The sequence below is a fragment of the Bos mutus genome, chromosome 15 (genome assembly GCF_027580195.1).
Source record: "Bos mutus isolate GX-2022 chromosome 15, NWIPB_WYAK_1.1, whole genome shotgun sequence".
NCBI classification, from domain to species: domain Eukaryota; kingdom Metazoa; phylum Chordata; class Mammalia; order Artiodactyla; family Bovidae; genus Bos; species Bos mutus.
Genome location: NC_091631.1, coordinates 25,553,168 through 25,573,525, shown reverse-complemented (window position 1 = coordinate 25,573,525; position 20,358 = coordinate 25,553,168). Strand labels below are relative to the sequence as shown.

Genomic DNA, 20,358 nt, shown 5'->3' with positions numbered 1-20,358 from the left:
TATTTGTTTCATTCATGGCATTCTTCCATATTCTGAGAATTAAAGATATGTGGAATGACTGACTGCCAAAAGGCAGAGCTTTCTGGAAAACATGATGAATAAGTTTTCTGCTGAAATAAGAACTTTCTATATCATAAATGAAAGCTGATAATGAAAGTCTTAGCGTTCCCTTTCTCTAAGGCCCTTTCTCTAAGAGATGTATGTTGATCATGGTTCAAGTCACATCATATAGCTATTACACACAATCCCTTTCAACACAGTGGTGACATTTGATTTGCAATAGCAAACAGCCTCAATGTTTTCCCTACTGATACAAATTTAACTGGCTCATTCATAGACTATCACATATATTGGGTTGACCAAAAATTTTGTTCTTTTCTTTTTTTTTCCTGTAAGATGGCTTGAGCAGCACTTACTTGTCTTTAACTTCATTTGAGACAATTTTATTAGATTGTATTGTGACAGCTGAAATATTAGTGTGCATTAAAAAAACATCAAAATTGGAGGATTTTAATGTTGAAGAAGAAAGAAAAAAATCACATTTTTGACATATTAGGCTTTATTTTTTCAAGAAAAGTAAAAACACAACTGAAATGCAAAAAAAAAAAAAAAAATTTGTGCAGTGTATGGAGAAGGTGCTGTAACTGATGGAACATGTCAAAAGTGGTTTGTGAAGTTTCATGCTGGAGATTTCTCGCTGGATGATGCTCCACGGTCATAAAGACCAGTTGAAGCTGATAGTGATCAAATTGAGGTATTAATTGAGAACAATCAATGTTATACCACATGGGAATAGCCAACATACTCAAAATATCCAAATCAAGTGTTGAAAATCATTTGCACCACCATGGTTATGTTAATTGCTTTGATGTTTGGGTTCCACATAAATTAAGGGAAAAAAAAAACCTTCTTGAAGGTATTTTTGCAAGCGATTTTCTACTGAAACATAATGAAAATGTTCTGTTTTTAAAACATGTTGTGACAGGTGATGATAACTGGATACTGTACAATAATGTGGAATTGAAGATACCATGGGGCAAGCAAAATGAATTATCACTAAGCACACCAAAGGCCAGTCTGCATTCAAAGAAGGTGATGATATGTCTGGTGGGATTGGGAGGGGGCAGGGGGGTTCTCTATTACGAGCTCCTTCCAGAAAACCAAATGATTAATTCTGCAAGTACTGCTCCCAATTAGACCAACTGAAAGCAGCACTCAACAACAGGCAACCAGAATTAGTCAGAAGAAAATGAATAATCTTTCATCAGAATAATGCAAAATCTCATGTTTCTTTGATGACCAGGCAAAAACTGTTACAGCTTAGCTGGGAAGTTCTGATTCATCTGCTATATTACCAGACATTGCATCTTTGGATTTCCATTTATTTTGGTATTTACAAAATTCTCTTAATGGAAAAAATTTCTATTCCCTGGAATGCTGTAAATGGTACCTGGAACAGTTCTGCCCCAAAAGATAAGAAATTTTTGGAAGATTAAATTATGAAGTTGCTTGAAAAGTGGCAAAAGATAAGGCCTCCCAGGTGGCACAGTGGTAGAGAAACCACCTGCCAATGCAGGAGATGCAAGAGACACAGGTTTGATCTCTTGGTTGGGAAGATCCCTTGGAGTAGGAAATGGCAACCCACTCTAGTACTCTTGCCTGGAAAATTCCATGGAGAGAAGAACCCAGCGGGTTATAGTCCATGGAGTGGCCAAGAGTCGGACACGACTGAGCATGCACCTTTAGCTCTTTTTTAGTGAAACAAAACAGTGGATATGTTGCTCAATAAACCTCTTGGTAAAAATAAAATGTGTCTTTTATTTTTACTTAAAAACTGAAGGAATTTTTGGCAAACCCAGTAGCTATATAAGCAGCCAACCCCATTTTCTACAGGGAGTAGAACCATTCCGGGGAAGATTACAAGGTAGTTCAGGTTCAAATGCTATGCTACCCACTTCCCAACCTCTACCATAAATACTGAGATAGACGTACCAGATGTTGCTCAATCTTAGAGTCAAGGATCACGCTTACTACAAGGTGGATATACGATGACCTGGAAGGATGTGATCGTGGAGGAGTATAAAGATCAAATATCACCATTTTTTTTGCCTTCCGTGCAATTTCCAATAATTCACTTAGTTTTGGAATCTTCTGATTTCTCGCTCTTTCCCTATCAGCCTCTGATAGAGGTTTCATACCAAAAAATGGTTTGATCTAAAAATAAGTATATCAGAGAAAACATTAGCTGCTATCAAAAGTATTTTCTAATTCTCATGCTTTTAGCCCCACACCAAACCCTACCTTCGTGTTGGTCCACTACTATTCAGCCCACCAAATCTTCTGAAATACTCGTCCAGAGGTAAGAGTAGCCAAGAGGAGAAATGAAATGTAATCTCCATAGGTAGTGATGGTATTTTCAATGATTTATTCTGTAACAGAATCTGCTGTATTTGAACTGAAGGACCTTCCTATTTTCCTCCTGAGCTTCCTTTTCAACCTTTTTTTAAACTCAAGGTAATATAATTCAGTTTTAGTTTTACTGGTTTCCCACATTTTCTCTCACTGTTCTAGTTATGTGTAGTGTAAAAAAAAGGACTTCGGTTTTGAGCTGAATTGGACTCAATCCTAGCTCTATCACTTACTTGCCTTCTTTGCTGTCTGTGTATGTGTTTAGTCGTGTCTGACTCTTTGCAACTCCATGGATTGTAACACAGTCCTCCAGGGTCTTCTGTCCTTTGGATTTTCCTGGCAAAAATATTGGAGTGGGTTGCCATTTCCTCCTTCAAGGGATCTTTCTTGCCATACTAACCTGTTAAAATCCTTTCTTCTATTTGCAAAGCTTAGTTCAAATGCTACCTTCTTCATGAAGACTTCCTTAAATAATTCTGAACTAAAGAGACTTTGGTGGCATTAAACTCCAATGGTTCATTTTTCAGTTCAGTTCAGTTCAGTCACTCAGTCGTGTCCAACTCTTTGAGACCCCATGGACTGCAGCACACCAGGCTTCCCTGTTCATCACCAACTCGTGGAGCTTGCTCAAACTCATACCCATTGAGTCAGTGATGCCATTCAACCATCTCATACTCTGTCATCCCCTTCTCCTCCTGCCTTCAATCTTGGTCAGCATCAGGGTCTTTTTCAATGAGTCAGTTCTTCTCATCAGGTGGCCTAAGTATTGGAGTTTTAGCTTCAGCATCAGTCCTTCCAATGAATATTCAGGACTTATTTCCTTTAGGATAGACTGGTTGGATCTCCTTGCAGCCCAAGGGACTCAAGAGTCTTCTCCAACACCACAATTCAAAAGCATCAATTCTTCAGTGCTCAGCTTTCTTTATAGTCCAATACTCACATCCATACATGACTACTGGAAAAATCATAGCCTTGACTAGGTGGACCTTTGTTGGCAAAGTAATGTCTCTGCTTTTTAATATGCTGTCTAGGTTGGTCATAACTTTTCTTCCAAGGAGCAAGCGTCTTTTAATTTTATGGCTGCAGTCACCATCTGGAGTGATTTTGGAGCCCAAAAAAATAAGGTCTCTCACTGTTTCCATTGGTTCCCCATCTATTTGCCATGAAATGATGGGGCTGGATGCCACGATCTTCTTTTGTTGAATGTTGAATTTTAAGCCAACTTTTTCACTCTCCTCTTTCACTTTCAACAAGAGGCTCTTTAGTTCCTCTTTGCTTTCTGCCATAGGGGTGGTATAATCTGTGTATCTGAGGTTATTGATATTTCTCCTGGTAGCTTGATTTCAGCTTGTGCTTCATCCAGTGTGGCATTTTCCATGATGTACTCTGCATATAAGTTATATAAGCAGGGTGACAATACACAGCCTTGACATACTCCTTTCCTGATTTGGAACGAGTCCATTTCCCCACTTCTGGTTCTAACTGTTGCTTCCTGACCTGCATACAGATTTCTCAGGAGGCAGGTAAGGTGGTCTGGTATTCCCATCTCTTGAAGAATTTTCCACAGTTTGTTGTGAGCCACACAGTCAAAAGCTTTGGCATACTCAATAAAGCAGAAGTAGATGCTTTTCTGGAACTCTCTTGCTTTCTTGATGATCCAATGGATGTTAGAAATTTGATCTCTGGTTCCTCTGCCTTTTCTAAATCCAGCTTGAACATCTGGAAGTTCAAGGTTCATGTACTGTTGAAGCCTGGCTTGGAGAATCTTGAGCATTATTTTGCTAGCCTTTTGAGATGAGTGCAATTGTGTGGTAGTTTGAACATTCTTTGGCATTGCCTTTCTTTGGGATCGGAATGAAAACTGACCTTTTCCAGTCCTATGGCCAATGCTGAATTTTCCAAGTTTGCTGGCATATTGAGTGCAGCACTTTCACAGCATCACCTTTTAGGATTTGAAATAGCTCAGCAGGAATTCCATCACTTCCCCTAGCTTTGTTCGTAGTGATGCTTCCTAAGGCCCACTTGACTTCACATTCCAGGATGTCTGGCTCTAGGTGAGTGTGAGTGATCACACAATTGTGATTATCTGGGTCATGAAGATCTTTCTTATACAGTTCTTCTGTGTATTCTTGCCACCTCTTCTTAATATCTTCTGCTTCTGTTAGGTCCCTACCATTTCTGTCCTTTATTGTGCCCATCTTTGCATGAAATGTTCCCTTGGTATCTCTAATTTTCTTGACAAGATCTCTAGTCTTTCCCATTCTATTGTTTTCCTCTATTTCTTTGCACTGATCACTGAGGAAGGCTGTCTTATCTCTCCTTGCTATTCTTTGGAACTCTGCATTCAAATGCGTATATCTTTTCTTTTCTGCTTTGCCTTTAGCTTCTCTTCTTTTCTCAGCCATTTATAAGACTTCTTCAGACAGCTATTTTGCCTTTTTGCATTTCTTTTTCTTGGGGATGGTCTTGATCCCTGCCTCCTGTACAATGTCACAAACCTCCATCCATAGTTCTTGAGGCACTCTGTCTATCAGATCCAACCCCTTGAATCTATTTGTCAGTTTCACTGTATAATCATAAGTGATTTTATTCAGGTCATACCTCAATGGTCTAGTGATTTTTCCCTACTTTCTTCAATTTCAGTCTGAATTTGGCAATAAGGAGTTCATGATCTGAGCCACAGTCAACTCCTGGTCTTGTTTTTGCTGACTGTATAGAGCTTCTCCATCTTTGACTGCAAAGAATATAATCAATCTGATTTTGGTTTTAACCATCTGGTGATGTCCATATGTACAGTCATCTCTTGTGTTGTCGGAAGAGGGTGTTTGCTATGACCAGTGTGTTCTCTTGGCAAAACTCTGTTAGCCTTTGTCCTGCTTCATTTTGTACTCAAAGGATAAATTTGCCTGTTACTTCAGGTATCTTTTGACTTCCTACTTTTGCATTCCAGTCCCCTATGATGAAAAGGACACCTTATTTGGGTGTTAGTTCTAGAAGGTTTTGTAGGTCTTCACAGAACCATTCAACTTCACCTTCTTCAGCATTACTGGTTGGGGCACAGACTTGGATTACTGTGATATTGAATGGTTTGCCTTGGAAACAAATAGAAATCATTCTGTCGTTTTTGAGATTGCACCCAAGTACTGTATTTCGGACACTTGTTGACTATGAGGGCTACTCCATTTCTTCCAAGGGATTCTTGCCCACAGTAGTACATATAATGGTCATCTGAGTTAAATTCACCCATTCCAGTCCATCTTAGTTCGCTGATTCCTAAAATGTCGATGTTCACTCTTGCCATCTCCTGTTTGACCACTTCCAATTTGCCTTGATTCATGGACCTAACATTCCAGGTTCCTATGCAATATTGTTCTTTACAGCATTGGACTTTACTTCCATCACCAGTCACATCAAAAACTGGGTGTTGTTTTCGCTTTGGCTCCGTCTCTTCATTCTTTCTGGAGTTACATTCTTTCTGGAGTTACCACTCTCCTCCAGGAGCATATTGGGCATCTACTGACCTGGGGAGTTCATCTTTCAGTATCCTATCTTTTTGCCTTTTCCTACTGTTCATGGGGTTCTCAAGGCAAGAATAACCGAAGTGGTTTCCCATTTCAGTAAGTGGTTAACACCCAAGATGTTTCATTTTTATGCCTCTTTAATTCTGTTCTCTATACTTACTTGTACACTTCTGAAGTCATATTAAAATTCTGGCTTCATATGCTGTTGGTTTGTAACTTTGATAAAACCACTTAGATTCTCAAAACCTTTATTGTCCAAAGTATAAAATGGGAAAGGGGAGGAATGATCTGTGTATTTCTCATGATTACTTTGATTATTAAATATGATAAGATATTTTCTGGGTTTAGGAACATGTCTGGTACACAGAACATTGCATAATTCACAATAGTTCCCTCACTCTACTGCTTCTACTGAGTATAACTTTTTCACAGCAGGAAATGCCATTTTTTTTTAACACAGCATTACATCTTATACCTCAGTCCATATATGTGAAGTGAAAGTGAAAGTCACTCAGTCGTGTCTGACTCTTTGGGACCCCATGAACTACATAGTCCGTGGAATACTCCAGGCTGGAATACTGGAGTGGGTGGCCTTTCCCTTCTCCAGGGGATCTTCCCAACCCAGGGATCGAACCCAGGTCTCCTGCATTGCAAGTGGATTCTTTACCAGCTGAGCCACAAGGGAAGCCCAAGAATACTGGAGTGGGTAGCCTATCCCTTCTCCAGTGGATCTTCCTGACCCAGGAATCGAACCAGGGTCTCCTGCATTGCAGGTGGATTTTTTACCAACTGAGCTATCAGGGAAGCCCAGTCCATATATATATTGCCTATATTGAACTTACTAGACGGCTACTTTTACCATCATTTTCCAATTTCAGATCACTTGTTGGTGAAGTCAATGATAGAAGGTTCTCTCTCAGGAGAAGGAAGCAGTCGCTACCTCACATTTTTTCAAGACTAAAGCAATCTTTTTCTCGACATAAATTTATCTTCAATCTAATTCCACCCTTTGTATTTCTTCTTATTCCCCTACACCCTAAGAAAGCTACCCTTTCTCACTTTTTTCTCAAGAAAGAAAGAATCATATTTCATAATATCCACAAGGCAGAATATCAGTGTTGAATGAAACTATAGTTTAGACATGAGCAGAAGTTAATAATTAAGGGTTTTCTTAATCATCATGAAAAGAGAAATCTGCTTCAGAATTCAAGATTTTTGTTAGACTCTACCTGTTCTAGACCAAATGATTCACTTAATTGTTGTGGAAAAACTGGATGGGCAAAGATCAAGATAGGATTTAAATAATTCATTTATGCATAATTTCTAAAATGCCCCTAAATGGAAAAAGGAATAGGAAATGCTCTATACAAGGACATTCATGAAGCCTTTCCTTTCAATAATAACTTGGACAAAAAATTGAAGTAGCAAAAACCATCAAGATTAACAGGAGAGCTTAAAACTAGATCTGAGTAGGTCAGTCTTATGGACTCTGTGGGAGAGGGAGAGGGTGGGGAGATTTGGGAGAATGGCATTGAAAAATGTATAATATCATGTATGAAACGAATCGCCAGTCCAGGTTCGATGCACGATACTGGGTGCTTGGGGCTGGTGCACTGGGACGACCCAGAGGGAGGGTATGGGGAGGGAGGAGGGAGGAGGGTTCAGGATGGGGAACACAGGTATACCTGTGGCGGATTCATTTCGATATTTGGCAAAACTAATACAATATTGTAAAGTTTAAAAAAAAAAAAAAAAAACCCAAAAACTCAGCACCTTACCAAAAAGAAAAAAAAAAGAAGTAATAGCTTAAGTTAATGAAGGCTCATTTTTAAAATATTTAAAATAAGCTGGAATGCTGTTGTTGTTTAGCCAACAAGTTTTGTCTGACTCTTTTGAGACTCCATGGGCTGTCATGGAATTTTCCAGGCAAGAATACTCGAGTGGGTTGCCATTTCTTTCTCCAGGGGATCTTCCTGACCCAGCAATCGAACTTGTGGCTTTTGCCATATCTTCTCTTGCAGGTGGGTTCTTTACTGCTGAGACACCAGGGAAGTCCCAAGCTGGAATGAGTCAAAGCCAGTTTAGACTATCTGTAACCTGTAGCTTAGTATTTTAAAAAATCTCCAGTAAGTGACAAGATAGAATAAAAACAAACTTAAGTTCTCCATAAAAACATCTTGTTCCTCAAGTAAAAAACAGTATTAAAAGGTTTTCAGTTCTCTATGCTTAGGCTTAGAGAAATTATAAGTAGAAGGGCTGCTAGACGATCCAACGTATCAAATGGTTAAGAAACAGGACAATTAGGGTTGTGACCAAAATGGCATGGTAGAAAAACCCTGAGCTCTCCTTCTCCCAAGGGCATACCAAAATTACAACCACTGAAAGAGCAAGTATCTTTGAGAACCACCTGAAGACTAATAGAAAATATTTTCACAACTCCAGATATAAAAAAGGAAGCTAGAGACATGGTAGGGTGAAGATCCATACTTCAGGGAGGCAATTCACAAAAGGAAGGATAATAATTGCAGAATATTTTCCCCAAGAAGCAAGTAGTCTGAGCCCCACATAAGACTGTCTGGCTCAAGGGTCCTGTACTGGGAAAAGAGCCTCCAGAATGTCTGGCTTTGAAGGCCTGCAATGTTTGTATACTAGAGAGCAGGGAGGTTAAAGGAAATAGATACTCTGCTCTTTCAGGGCACCCACAAAAACCTCACATGCTCTGAGACCCACCACAAAGGCAATAATTTGAAAGGAGCCTAGTCAGACTTACTTGCCAATCTTGGCAGAGCCATTGGAGAGGCGGTAGGAAGTTGGGTCTCACCCTGGGAACACTGACGCTGGCAGCAGCTGCATTTGGGATCTACTTCTACCGCAGAAGCTCTGGTGCTGGACAGCACCACTTTGGATGCCTCCGTCTCATGTATTGGTTCCAGGGCATAGCCTGCCCACCAGGCTTCTAAGCCATTACCAACCCCAGGAAACTCCCTGACCAGGCTATCCAGCCAGCTGCTCCAGGACCTAGCCCTGCCCACTGCCAGGTCAGAACCAGCCCGAGAAGCCCCTAAGCCACATATCCAGTCATGCTGGGAAACGATCCCTGTAAGGTAAGGGAGTTAGAGAAGGCGAGGTTCAGAAAAAGAACGAGACTGGCACTTTACAGGAACAAATCACCTTTAATGAAGCGAGAAGGGGCAGCAGTCAGATTAGTGAGTTGCTGCACTTATCCAGGAAGAATAAGTATATATAGGCATGTATGTGGAAAGTTACTGTCTTAAGGGGGCCTGTTCTTCTCCAAGGTTATTTGGAGTAGTTATCTCTTAAATGGCTGGGGCAAGGAATTTTGGAGATCAGCCAGAGGCTGGACCAGCTATGGAGGATGGTATGGAGATTCCCTAAAAAACTAGGAATAAAAACACCATATGACCCAGCAATCCCACCCCTAGGCATATACCTTGAGGAAACCAAAATGGAAAAAGACACATGTATCCCATTGTTCATTGCAGCACTATTTACAATAGCTGGAACATAGAAGCAACCTAGATGTCCATTGACAGATGAATGGATAAAGAAGTTGTGGTACATATACATAATGGAATATTACTCAGCCACAAAAAGGAATGCATTTGAGTCACTTCTAATGAGGTGGATGAATCTAGAACCTATTACACAGAGTGAAGTAAGTCAGAAAGAGAAAGATAAATATTGTATTCTAACACATATATATGTAATGTAGAAAAATGGTACTGACGAATTTATTTACAGGGCAGCAATGGAGAAACAGACAGAGAATAGACTTATGGACATGGGGAGAGGGGAGGAGAGGGTGAGATGTATGGAAAGAGTAACATGGAAACTTATATTACCATATGTAAAATAGCGAATGGGAATTTGCTGTATGGATCAGGAAACTAAAACAGGGGCTCTGTTTTAACCTAGAGGTGTTGGGTGGGGAGGGAGGTGGGAGAGAGGTTCAAAAGGGAGGGGATATATATATACCTATGGCTGATTCATTTTGAGGTTTGGCAGAAAACAACGAAATTTTGTAAAGCAATTATCCTTCAATAAAAAAAATTTTTTTTAAAAAGTAAAACAAAACAAATATAACAAAACAGAACATCATAGATACAGAGAATGAAGTAGTGACTGCTAAAGGGAAGGAGTGATGGCTAAAACAGGTAAGATTAAGAGGTACAAAAGTCCCTGATGCTGGGAAAGACTGAGGGCAGGAGAAGAGGGCGTCAGAGGATGAGAAGGTTGGATGACATCACCGATGTAGTGGATATGAACTTGGGCAAACTTTAGGAGATGGTGAGGGACAGGGAGTCCTGGCATGCTGTCGTCCAGGGGGTCACAAAGAATCGGATATGACTGGGCAACTAAACAACAACGAGGTACAAACTTCCAGTTATAAAATATACAGGTCAGAGAAATATAATGTACAGCAAAGGAAATATAGTCAATAATATCATAATAACTCTGTATGGTAACAGATGTAAGCAGACTTATTGTAGTGATCATTATGTAACATATAAAAATATCAAATCACCATGTTGTCCACTTGAAACTAATATAATATTTTATGTCAATAAATCTTCAGTTTTAAAAAAGGACAATTATGTAAAATCTTCTTAGTGATGCCACTTAGAGGGAAAGATTACCACTCAACAGATAATTCTGAGAACCAGCTGTAAACATAAATGAACAATAATATCATTTTCCATATGATTTCCATATCTTGTCCATAACAGGTACCATTACTTTTACTATTAATCCCACTACGGAAGTAAACCAGGTTGCTCAGAGTACTAACACTATTCATGCAGAGAGAATTTCTAACAATATTAAGTCCGTTTCTATTTACCAACCTATAACTGTTATTTTGAGACTATTGTCATATAACACTCATTTCTTCTCTATAGCACTTTCCTAAAAATTTTATGTTAGGAATCTTTTTTGAAAAAGAACAGCTAGAATAAAGGCACCACAGACAAATTAGTATCAGGAGCTGAAGAAAATTCTACAGTTTAGTTAGTTCAGTTGCTCTTTGAGATCCTATGGACTATACAGCCCATGGAATTCTCCAGGGCCAGAATACTGGAGTAGGTAGTCTCTCACTTCTCCAGCCAGGGATCAAACCCAGGTCTCCTGCATTGCAGGCAGATTCTTTACTAGCTGAGCCACAAGGGAAGCACAAGAATACTGGAGTGGGTAGCCTATCCCTTTTCCAGGGGATCTTCCCAACGCAGGAATTGAACCGGGGGTCTCCTGCATTGCAGGCGCACTCTTACCAACTGAACTATCAGGGAAGCCCATTTATTTATTTTCATTTTAAAAAAAATTACATAAGCTTCAAACTTCACAAATTCTGGATCATTCCTTACTCTCAGTCAGTTCAGTTCAGTCGCTCAGTCATGTTCGACTCTTTGCGACACCGTGAACTGCAGCATGCCAGGCTTCCCTGTCGATCACCAACTCCCGGAGTTTACTCAAACGCATGTCCATTGAGTTGGTGATATCATCTAACCATCTCATCCTCTGTTGTCCCCTTCTCCTACCACCTTCAATCTTTCCCAGCATCAGGGTCTTTTCAAGTGAGTTAGTTTTTTGCATCAGGTGGCCAAAGTATTGGAGTTTCAGCTTCAGTATCAGTCCTTCCAATGAATATTCAGGACTGATTTCTTTTAGGATGGACTGGTTGGATCTTCCTGCAGTCCAAGGGACTCTAAAGAGTCTTCTCCAACACCACAGTTCAAAAGCATCAATTCTTCTGTGCTCAGCTTTCTTCACAGTCCAACTCTCACATCCATATATGACCGCTGGAAAAACCATAGCCTTGACTAGACGGACTTTTGTTGGCAAAGTAAGGTCTCTGCTTTTTAATATGCTGCCTAAGTTGGTCATAACTTTTCTTCCAAGGAGCAAGTGTCTTTTAATTTTATGGCCGCAGTCACCATGTGCAGTGATTTTGGAGCCCCCCAAAATAAAGTCTGTCACTGTTTTCACTGTTTCCCCATCTATTTGCCATGAAGTGATGGGACCAGATGCCGTGATCTTAGTTTTCTGAATGTTGAGTTTTAAGCCAACTTTTTCACTCTCCTCTTTCACTTTCATCAAGAGGCTCTCTAGTTCTTCTTCACTTTCTACCATAAGTGTGGTGTCATCTGCATGTCTGAGGTTATTGATATTTCTCTCAGCAATTTTGATTCCAGCTTGTGCTTCCTCCAGCCCGGCATTTCTCATGATGTACTCTGCATATAAGTTAAATAAGCAGGGTGACAATATACAGTCTTGACGTATTCCTTTTCCAATTTCGACTGCACATTATCAAATTGTAGCTATAGACACCAGTATATTGATTCAATAAATAAATAAATAAATAAATAAATAAATGGTCATGGTAGGAGAATTCCTGAGGAGCAAAGATCTAGAATAATCAAAGTAAAATCCATAAGAGTTTACACTGACTCGGTTGAAATTTTGCCTAAAATCCTAATGCTGAATTTAAGGAAGATCTAACTCAACTACAACAGATTTAATAAAACAATGTTTAACTATATCTTGTATTAGTCCAAGCAAATGTATCTATTTTATGATTTTTTTTAAACCCAAAAACTGAGACAGTGGAGGATATAAATTCATTCACTATCTGTGAGTTCTTAACCAAAAAGTTATATCTCATTTTCTAGTTTGTGTAACCCAAATGTACTCTTTCTGGTTCTATATTTACTTTCATTGTGTCTTATCTGGTGAAGATCATCAACACTGCCTGCCCTGACCAGGGCAAAATCAACAATTTGTCTGGAAAGTTATGTTTCAGCTTTTCTGAAGAGTCATTCTACTTAAGTCTTAAACCAAGATCTTAAGGCTATGCAGTAACCCACCTCGAAATTCTTAAGATTGAATCTATGATTTTATTCATAAAACATCTAAGGATAAACTTAACTCTATAAAATAATAGTTCATTATCCAGGGTTCAGCAAACTTATGTGTGAAGGAGCAGATACAAATATTATTTTTACTTTGTGTGAGTCACAGCTCTGTCTCAACTATTGAACTATAACAGTGCAAAAACAGCCGTAAACTGTTCATAAGTGAATAAGCATAGCTGTGTTCCAATAAAACTTTATAGATTGAACTAAAACTAAAACTTGACTTTTATATGAGTTTTACACATCTTGAAATATTACTCTTTTGATTGTTTCCAATGATTTAAAAATACAAAAACCATTTTTAGTTTGCAGGCTGTACAGAACAGCTAGTGAACTGAACTGGACAACAGACTGTAGTTTGCCAGCTCCTGATCTACGCCATGATCTATTGGCTAAGGAGAGACAAAATGCAATGGGAGATTGCAAATGTTTCAAAATTATCAAGGGTCAACCACTAAACCACTAAAGATGATTTCTGGGATTAACTGGTTCTTTAAGATTAAAGAAGGAAGCATTTATGAAATGTGTCCATGTGATTTGACTTAATCAGACATCCTGGAACCATTCTCAAAAAAAAGAAACCAAAAAGACCTTACGTGATCTCAAAATATTTATTCAACGTTCATCTTTGCTGAACTTGCTCACCTTCTTGATCTTCCAGATAACCATAAATCTTTCTCTTTAAAAGTATACAAAACAGGAGGTCAAATCTAAATTTGGTCTAATCTATTAACAAGTTAACAGACATCAAAGACTCATTGTTTATTAATGCCTATTCCTTGATCTAGGAGTAAGGCTTTTTATCTTTGCCTCAGGGGAAAAAATGGAGTCTTGGCAACACTAATCATCTACTCATAGCCTGTAAGAGGCTTCCCAGGTGGCTCAATTGGTAAAGAATCCACCCGACAGTGCAGGAGACACACGTTCAGTCCCTGGGTTGGGAAGAACCCCTGGAGGAGGAAATGGCCACCCACGCCAGTATTCTTGCCTGGAGAATTCCATGGACAGAGGAGCCTGGCAGGCTCCATCCAGTCCATGGGGTCACAAACAGTCGGACATGACTGAGTGACTGGGCACATAGCCAGTAAGATGAGACATTAGAGGAAAGGTTTCTGCAGATCATCAAACTACAAGAATGCTCTGACTAAAGTCCTTGACAAGGGCCTCTTTCACAGAAGACAGATCAGTCTATGGAGTTCACAAATTCCATCACATTGATGTATAGCATTTGACTCCCAATTCTGAAACAAAACACTAGAACTACTTAGGTTTTGAGATTTATGATGGCAACCTGGTAGTACCAACTAAACTCAAATGGGTATTTCTTCAAATCTTCCATGATATAACTCACCACAGTAGGGATAAACTGACTACAGTATGTATGTATGTATGTATATATACATACATATATCTATATCTATATTGACTGTGCTGGGTCTTTGAGGATGAGCTTTCTCTAGCTGGAGCGAGTGGGGGCTACTCTCTGGTTGCAGAGCACAGACTTCTCATTGCAGTGGCTTCCACTGTTGTGGAGCATGGGTTCTGGAGCACCTGGGCTTCAGCAGTTGTGGTGCATGGCTTAGTTGCCACAGAATCTTCCCAGACCAGGGGTTGAACCCACATCCCCAGAATTGGTAGGAGAATTCTTACCACTGGGCCACCAGGTAAGTCCAAATTGACTACAGTATTAAATGAACATTTATGGGGTAACTTTCCAAGTCATCAGAAGATATGAGCAGTTCTTTCCTCATCTATAACCAACACAATCCTAGAAAAAACTATAAAAGTCAGATATGAAAGGCACCTTGCCCAAAGGATCCTTTGAGGATGTCCAAATAGATTTTGTACAATTTCTTCCCTCTGTGTGTTATGAATTTGTACTAGTAATTGTGTGTTTATTTTGGGAGTGTCCCAAATAATTTCACTGCAACTTAAAATGGCTTAAAAAACTGTTACATGTTTGTGTTCTGTACCTAAGCCATTCCAACTGAGCTATCCAGTGATAGGTGGAAACATTTTATTGGAAGTTTTACTTTGAATTAGGTAAAGCTTCAGTTCAGTTGCTCAGTCATGTCCGACTCTTTGCAACCCCATGAATTGCAGCACGCTAGGCCTCCCTGTCCATCACCAACTCCCGGAGTTCACGCAAACTCATGTCCATCGAGTCAGTGATGCCATCCAGCCATCTCATCCTCTGTCGTCCCCTTCTCCTCCTGCCCCCAATCCCTCCCAGCATCAGAGTCCTTTCCAATGAGTCAACTCTTTGCATGAGGTGGCCAAAGTACTGGAGTTTCAGCTTTAGCTCCATACTAAAAAAATTTCCTGTCCTTAAACACACAGATACTCTAGAAAAGTGGGAAGAATACATGATATGTAAAAACTGAAATCAGCCAAACTGTCAGATACTCTTGACAATCCATACCCTAAAGGACCACTCTTTTTTCTCTTAGGCTTTGTGTTCTTTCCCACCAGGTAATCCTAGATTTGGTGTTACTGCTGTTCAGTTGGTAAGTTGTATCCAACTCTTTGAGACCCCATGGGCTGCAGCATGCCAGTCTCCCCTGTATTTCACCATCTCATGGAACCCTAGATTATCTTCTGTCAATTAGCCACTTGCAGGCCTACATTTTGGAAATATCTCTACTCTAGCTTCAAAACTTTTCAGCTAAAATTTACCAAAATTCTTTTAGGTAAATATTATAAGGGGTAAAGCAATATATCTCAGTCGAATCATTAACAGAACAGGTTGCTTTTGCTTGCCAACCATCGCAGCAGTGAAGTCCAGTGTACAGAGAACAGCTCATAGAGAGACTGCCATTGAACATCACTGGAGAGGACCGTACTGAATACTCTTAACTCCAACAGAGCTATTAAAATAGAAGGACTTGATCCTTGGATGCACATTTCCCAACTAAAATTACAACCCCCATCTGACAACAATTGGAAAGTCACACTCATTAGAGATTGTAAACTCAGGTTGCCTAGAGAACCACAGCAAGTCAACAGTTGACCCTAGATCCCTGGCATGAGCAAACAGCTGCATGAAGTAGAACACCTTTCCTCAAAGAGCAATGGGAAAAGATTCTCTTGTTAAATGCTAGACTCTCCTTCGAATGCTTTCATTCCATATATTTCTGGCCATATTTTCTTTGTATTGATTTAAGGTTATACACTTTTAAAGAATTTATTCATTTAGGCTGCGTGTGAGCTATCCAGTTGCACTGCACAAGCTTCTCATTGTGATGGCCTCATCTGTAGAGCATGGGCTTTAGGGCATGCTGGCTTCAGCAGTTACAGCATGTGGATCAGTAGTTGTGGCACATGGGTTTAGTTGCCCTGCAGCATGAGGAATCTTCCCAAACCAGGGATCAAGCCCTTTCCTCTTCATTGGCAGGTGAATTCTTAACCACTGGAATACCAGGGAAGTCCTAAGGTTATACACTTTTGATTTAGCCGATCATGTTTCTCTTACTAAAAATAATAATTTGCCCAACTCTAAGTTTTGCTACACAGTCATCACTCTAAGTTCCTCCAAGATGTTACTAGTGCAGACAACTTGAAATTTTATTAATAACTATTATTTTTGTAGTGAAAGTGAAGTTGCTCAGTCATGTCCGAATCTTTGCTACCCTGTGGAGTATAGCCCACCGGGCTCCTCTGTCCATGGGATTTTCCAGGCAAGAATACTGGAGTGGGTTGCCATTTCCTTCTCCAGGGCATCTTCCCGACCCAGGGATTGAACCCAGCTCTCCTGCGTTGCAGGCAGATGCTTTAACCTCTGAGCCACCAGTAAGTAGTACCTAAATGAAAAGAAACAACCCTGACCTAGAAGAAGATAAAAATGAACGTGTGGTGTAATAGTTGAACGACTGTCATGACAATTTTCAAAGAAAATATACTTTATCAAAGTTTATCAAAGTTGACAGTATTTTACTCATATAACTCCTGTGTTCTTTAACTATGTAGAAATCAGGCTTTTTGATGGTAACCGATGGCAGGGTTAGATGTTCTTGGGCCAGTTAGATCTCTCCAACTGAAGGACTCTCCAAACTCTCAGTAAACAACATCTGCTTATAAAGCATATGAAGGAATAGCATATTTCCTAGGAAACAGCCCTCTAAGGATATGGATCCCACCACCAGGAACTGAATAACTGAAGTGATTTAAAAAATGTGCTTATCACTTTGGCTGATGTGATAAAAGACACAACCCAAGCCTTAGGTGTACACTATAACTGTTTAAATTCCTTAGCCGGAGTAGTTATGGAAAATAGTGAAGCCCTGGATTTATTTTTGTCCAACCAGCATCACTGCCAACACTTCAAGTTGTACTGGATTAAAGACCAACTGTGGCTTGAATCTGGGAATTGGTGATGGACAGGGAGGCCTGGCATGCTGTGGTCCATGGGGCTGCAAAGAGTCGGCCATGACTGAGCGACTGAACTGAACTGAACTGTGGCTTGATAAGGGAGGGGTTTATTAAATGTAATCAAAAGGACTTGCATCGCCTCGGTTTTGCGGCAGTGGATGCTACTAGGAATGCAGTGTTTCAGGAAATTTAATTTACCGATGTCATTAACTGTACATTTCCAATGACATTGATAAGAAGAAAGGAGTGTAAGATTTGCTTACTAAGCTCTGGATACTAGACAATCATTCATTCAGCAAGCATACTCTTTGTGCTCCTAAAACACAAATTCTATTTTCAAAATTGTTAGTTTAGTAAGGGAGGTAAGATACACAGACAAATAAAACATGATATGTTTCATGACAGTGGTCACTGAAAATTATTTTAGGCTCTTCTTAGAGTTGGACTATGGTATCAGTAAGATGCAATTTGCAAAAAAAAAAAACAACAACAACAACAAAAAAACCAACACCATATGCACTATTTAATTTGACCACAGCATATACTAAAAATGAGAAAACTAAAGCTTAAAAGATGACAAGTACAATTATTCAACTAATCAGATCAGATCAGATCAGTCGATCAGTCGTGTCCAACTCTTTGCGACCCCATGAATCACAGCACGCCAGGCCTCCCTGTCCATCACCAACTCCCAGAGTTCACTGAGACTCACATCCATCGAGTCAGTGATGCCATCCAGCCATCTCATCCTCTGTTGTCCCCTTCTCCTCCTGCCCCCAATCCCTCCCAGCATCAGAGTCTTTTCCAATGAGTCAACTCTTCGCATGAGGTGGCCAAAGTACTGGAGTTTCAACTAATAGGTAAACTGTAAGTGACACGTCCAATCACTCAACAGTGAACAACTGCAGGATTAAAATTCAGGCCTGACGCTAGGATTCCTTCCTTGGGTGTATTATTTCCCACTATACATACATATAATGCTAGAATAAGGCTGTTCGACTGAACTAAACAGTGTGTTTAGTGAAAGAGCTCAAAGTATTTGGTTGTTTTGGAATGTGAAACAAAATATAATTAAAGACAAGTGAGTGTGTACAATAAATTATATAAGATTTGAGGGAGGAGAACTGTTGATATATTTGCTTTGGTTTGTAATATCTGCAAATAATGAGTGTGGTAAGAAGCAATTAAATGTATCAAAATTTGGACAAAGTTCAGTTTAACTCATTTAAAAAGATAGTTAAAAGGCTTTTGAATTTCTGTGACAAATGTTACCTTATTGTATGACTATAATTCAATTTTATCTTTGTTAAAATGCCAAAAGGATCTTTGACTATTTGGTCTTCTTCTTAAAATATGGACTGAACCTTTACTTACATTGTGGGTTGTCATCTGTCCACTTAGCAAAGGTCCCGTATTTCCCTCAAATAACTTATGCTTCGTTATTGCATGCCCTAACTTTGGCATGCCCTTTATTATTTTTAGATAACAAAAACAAATGTTTTTCACTTTTTGAGGAACATAAGTTCTGCTATTTTTATTTTAAAAGTGTTTATCAGTATGGTTGATAATAAAACTAGAATTATTCTCTGTTCTTAGATACCTAACTCTCCAAAATTAAATGACCTATATACCATAACATTTTTATGTTATCTTCCAAACATAGGATACTAAATTAAGAAAAATAAAAATAAGTTTTTTACATCCTAAATTATGTGCTATTCCTCAACAAAATATCAAAAGTTGTCTCTTTCATGATGCAAACCTGACTGTAGCACTTACAAGCAAGGATAATACAATTAGATATATTATGCTCTATATCACTTTTACTCTTTCCCTTGTCTTAAAATATCAACAATGTCTTTCACAGAGCAAAAGCTTTTCATTTTCATGACGTCTAATTTATCCATCCAGTTTTCTTTTAAAGATGATGCTTTTGATGTTCCAAGAGCTCTTTATGTAATCCAAGGTTACCACAATTTTCTACTATATATTCTATTAGAAGTTTTATAATAAATAAAAAATTTAATTTAGGAGTTACATATTCCTTTTCTGATGCTCTTTTTCTACAGAGATTTGAGTTTCTCACCTATATTGTTTTCCTTCTCTCTGAAGAACTTCTTTTGATGGTTTTTGCAATTATAAATAGTCCACTCTTTTCTTGTATGCGTGGTTTCTAGACTGATGGGAAGTCTGATGTAATTCTTATCTTTGTTCTTCAATAGGTAAGGATATTTTTCCTCCTGGCTGACTTCTTTAGAGAATTTTTTGTGTTTGATTTTCTGCAATTTGAATGCAATATGCCTAGGTATAGAATTTTTAATAATTATCCTGCTTCATGTTCTCTGAACATGAAGCATTACAACAAACAAAGCTAGTGGAGATGATGGAATTCCAGATGAGCTACTTCAAATCCTAAAAGATGATGTTGCTAAAGTGCTGCACTCAATATGCCAGCAAATTTTGAAAACTCAGTAGTGGCTACAGGACTGGAAAAAGTCAGTCTTCATTCCAATCCCAAACAAGGGCAATGCCAAAGAATGTTCAAACTACTGCACAATTGCACTCATTTCACATGCTAGCAAGATCATGCTCAAAATCCTCCAAGCTAGGCTTCAACAATACATGAACTGAAAAATTTCAGATGTTCAAACTGGATTTAGAAAAGGTAGAGGAAAACCAGAGATCCAATATCAACATCTGTTGGGTTACAGAAAAAGCAAGGGAATTCCAGAAAAACATCTGAAACTCTGCTTCACTGACTACACTAAAGCCTTTGACTGTATGAATCACAACAAACTGTGGAATATTCTTCAAGAGATGGGAATAGCAAACCACCTTACCCGCCTCCTGAGAAACCTGTATTCAGGTCAAGAAGCAACAGTTAGAAACAGATATGGAACAACACACTGGTTCAAAATTGGGAAAGGAGTATGTCAAAGCTGTATATTGTCACCTCTGATTAGATTACAGTATTTGAGGTTTGTTTTTTCTTTAAATATTGACCTTGTATTCTGTGTTCAAACTAAACTCAGTCCTAGGATGTTGCTATAGATTCCCAGGGATTTTATATGATCAGTTTAGTTCAGTCAGTTCAGTCGTGTCCGACTCTTTGCGACCCCATGAATCGCAGC

The 20,358-nt window shown here is 39.1% G+C and overlaps 1 protein-coding gene across 1 annotated transcript in view; it reads right to left on the bottom strand.

Moving 5' to 3' along the window:
- The window catches only part of LOC102282145 (glycerophosphodiester phosphodiesterase domain-containing protein 4), a 94,645-nt gene that overhangs the window by 23,540 nt on the left and 50,747 nt on the right, over positions 1–20,358 (bottom strand). Inside the window, exon 11 of the mRNA XM_070383084.1 lies at positions 1,993–2,214. Within this exon, the coding sequence (XP_070239185.1) occupies positions 1,993–2,214 (222 nt within the window). The remainder of the gene's footprint in view (positions 1–1,992; positions 2,215–20,358) is intronic.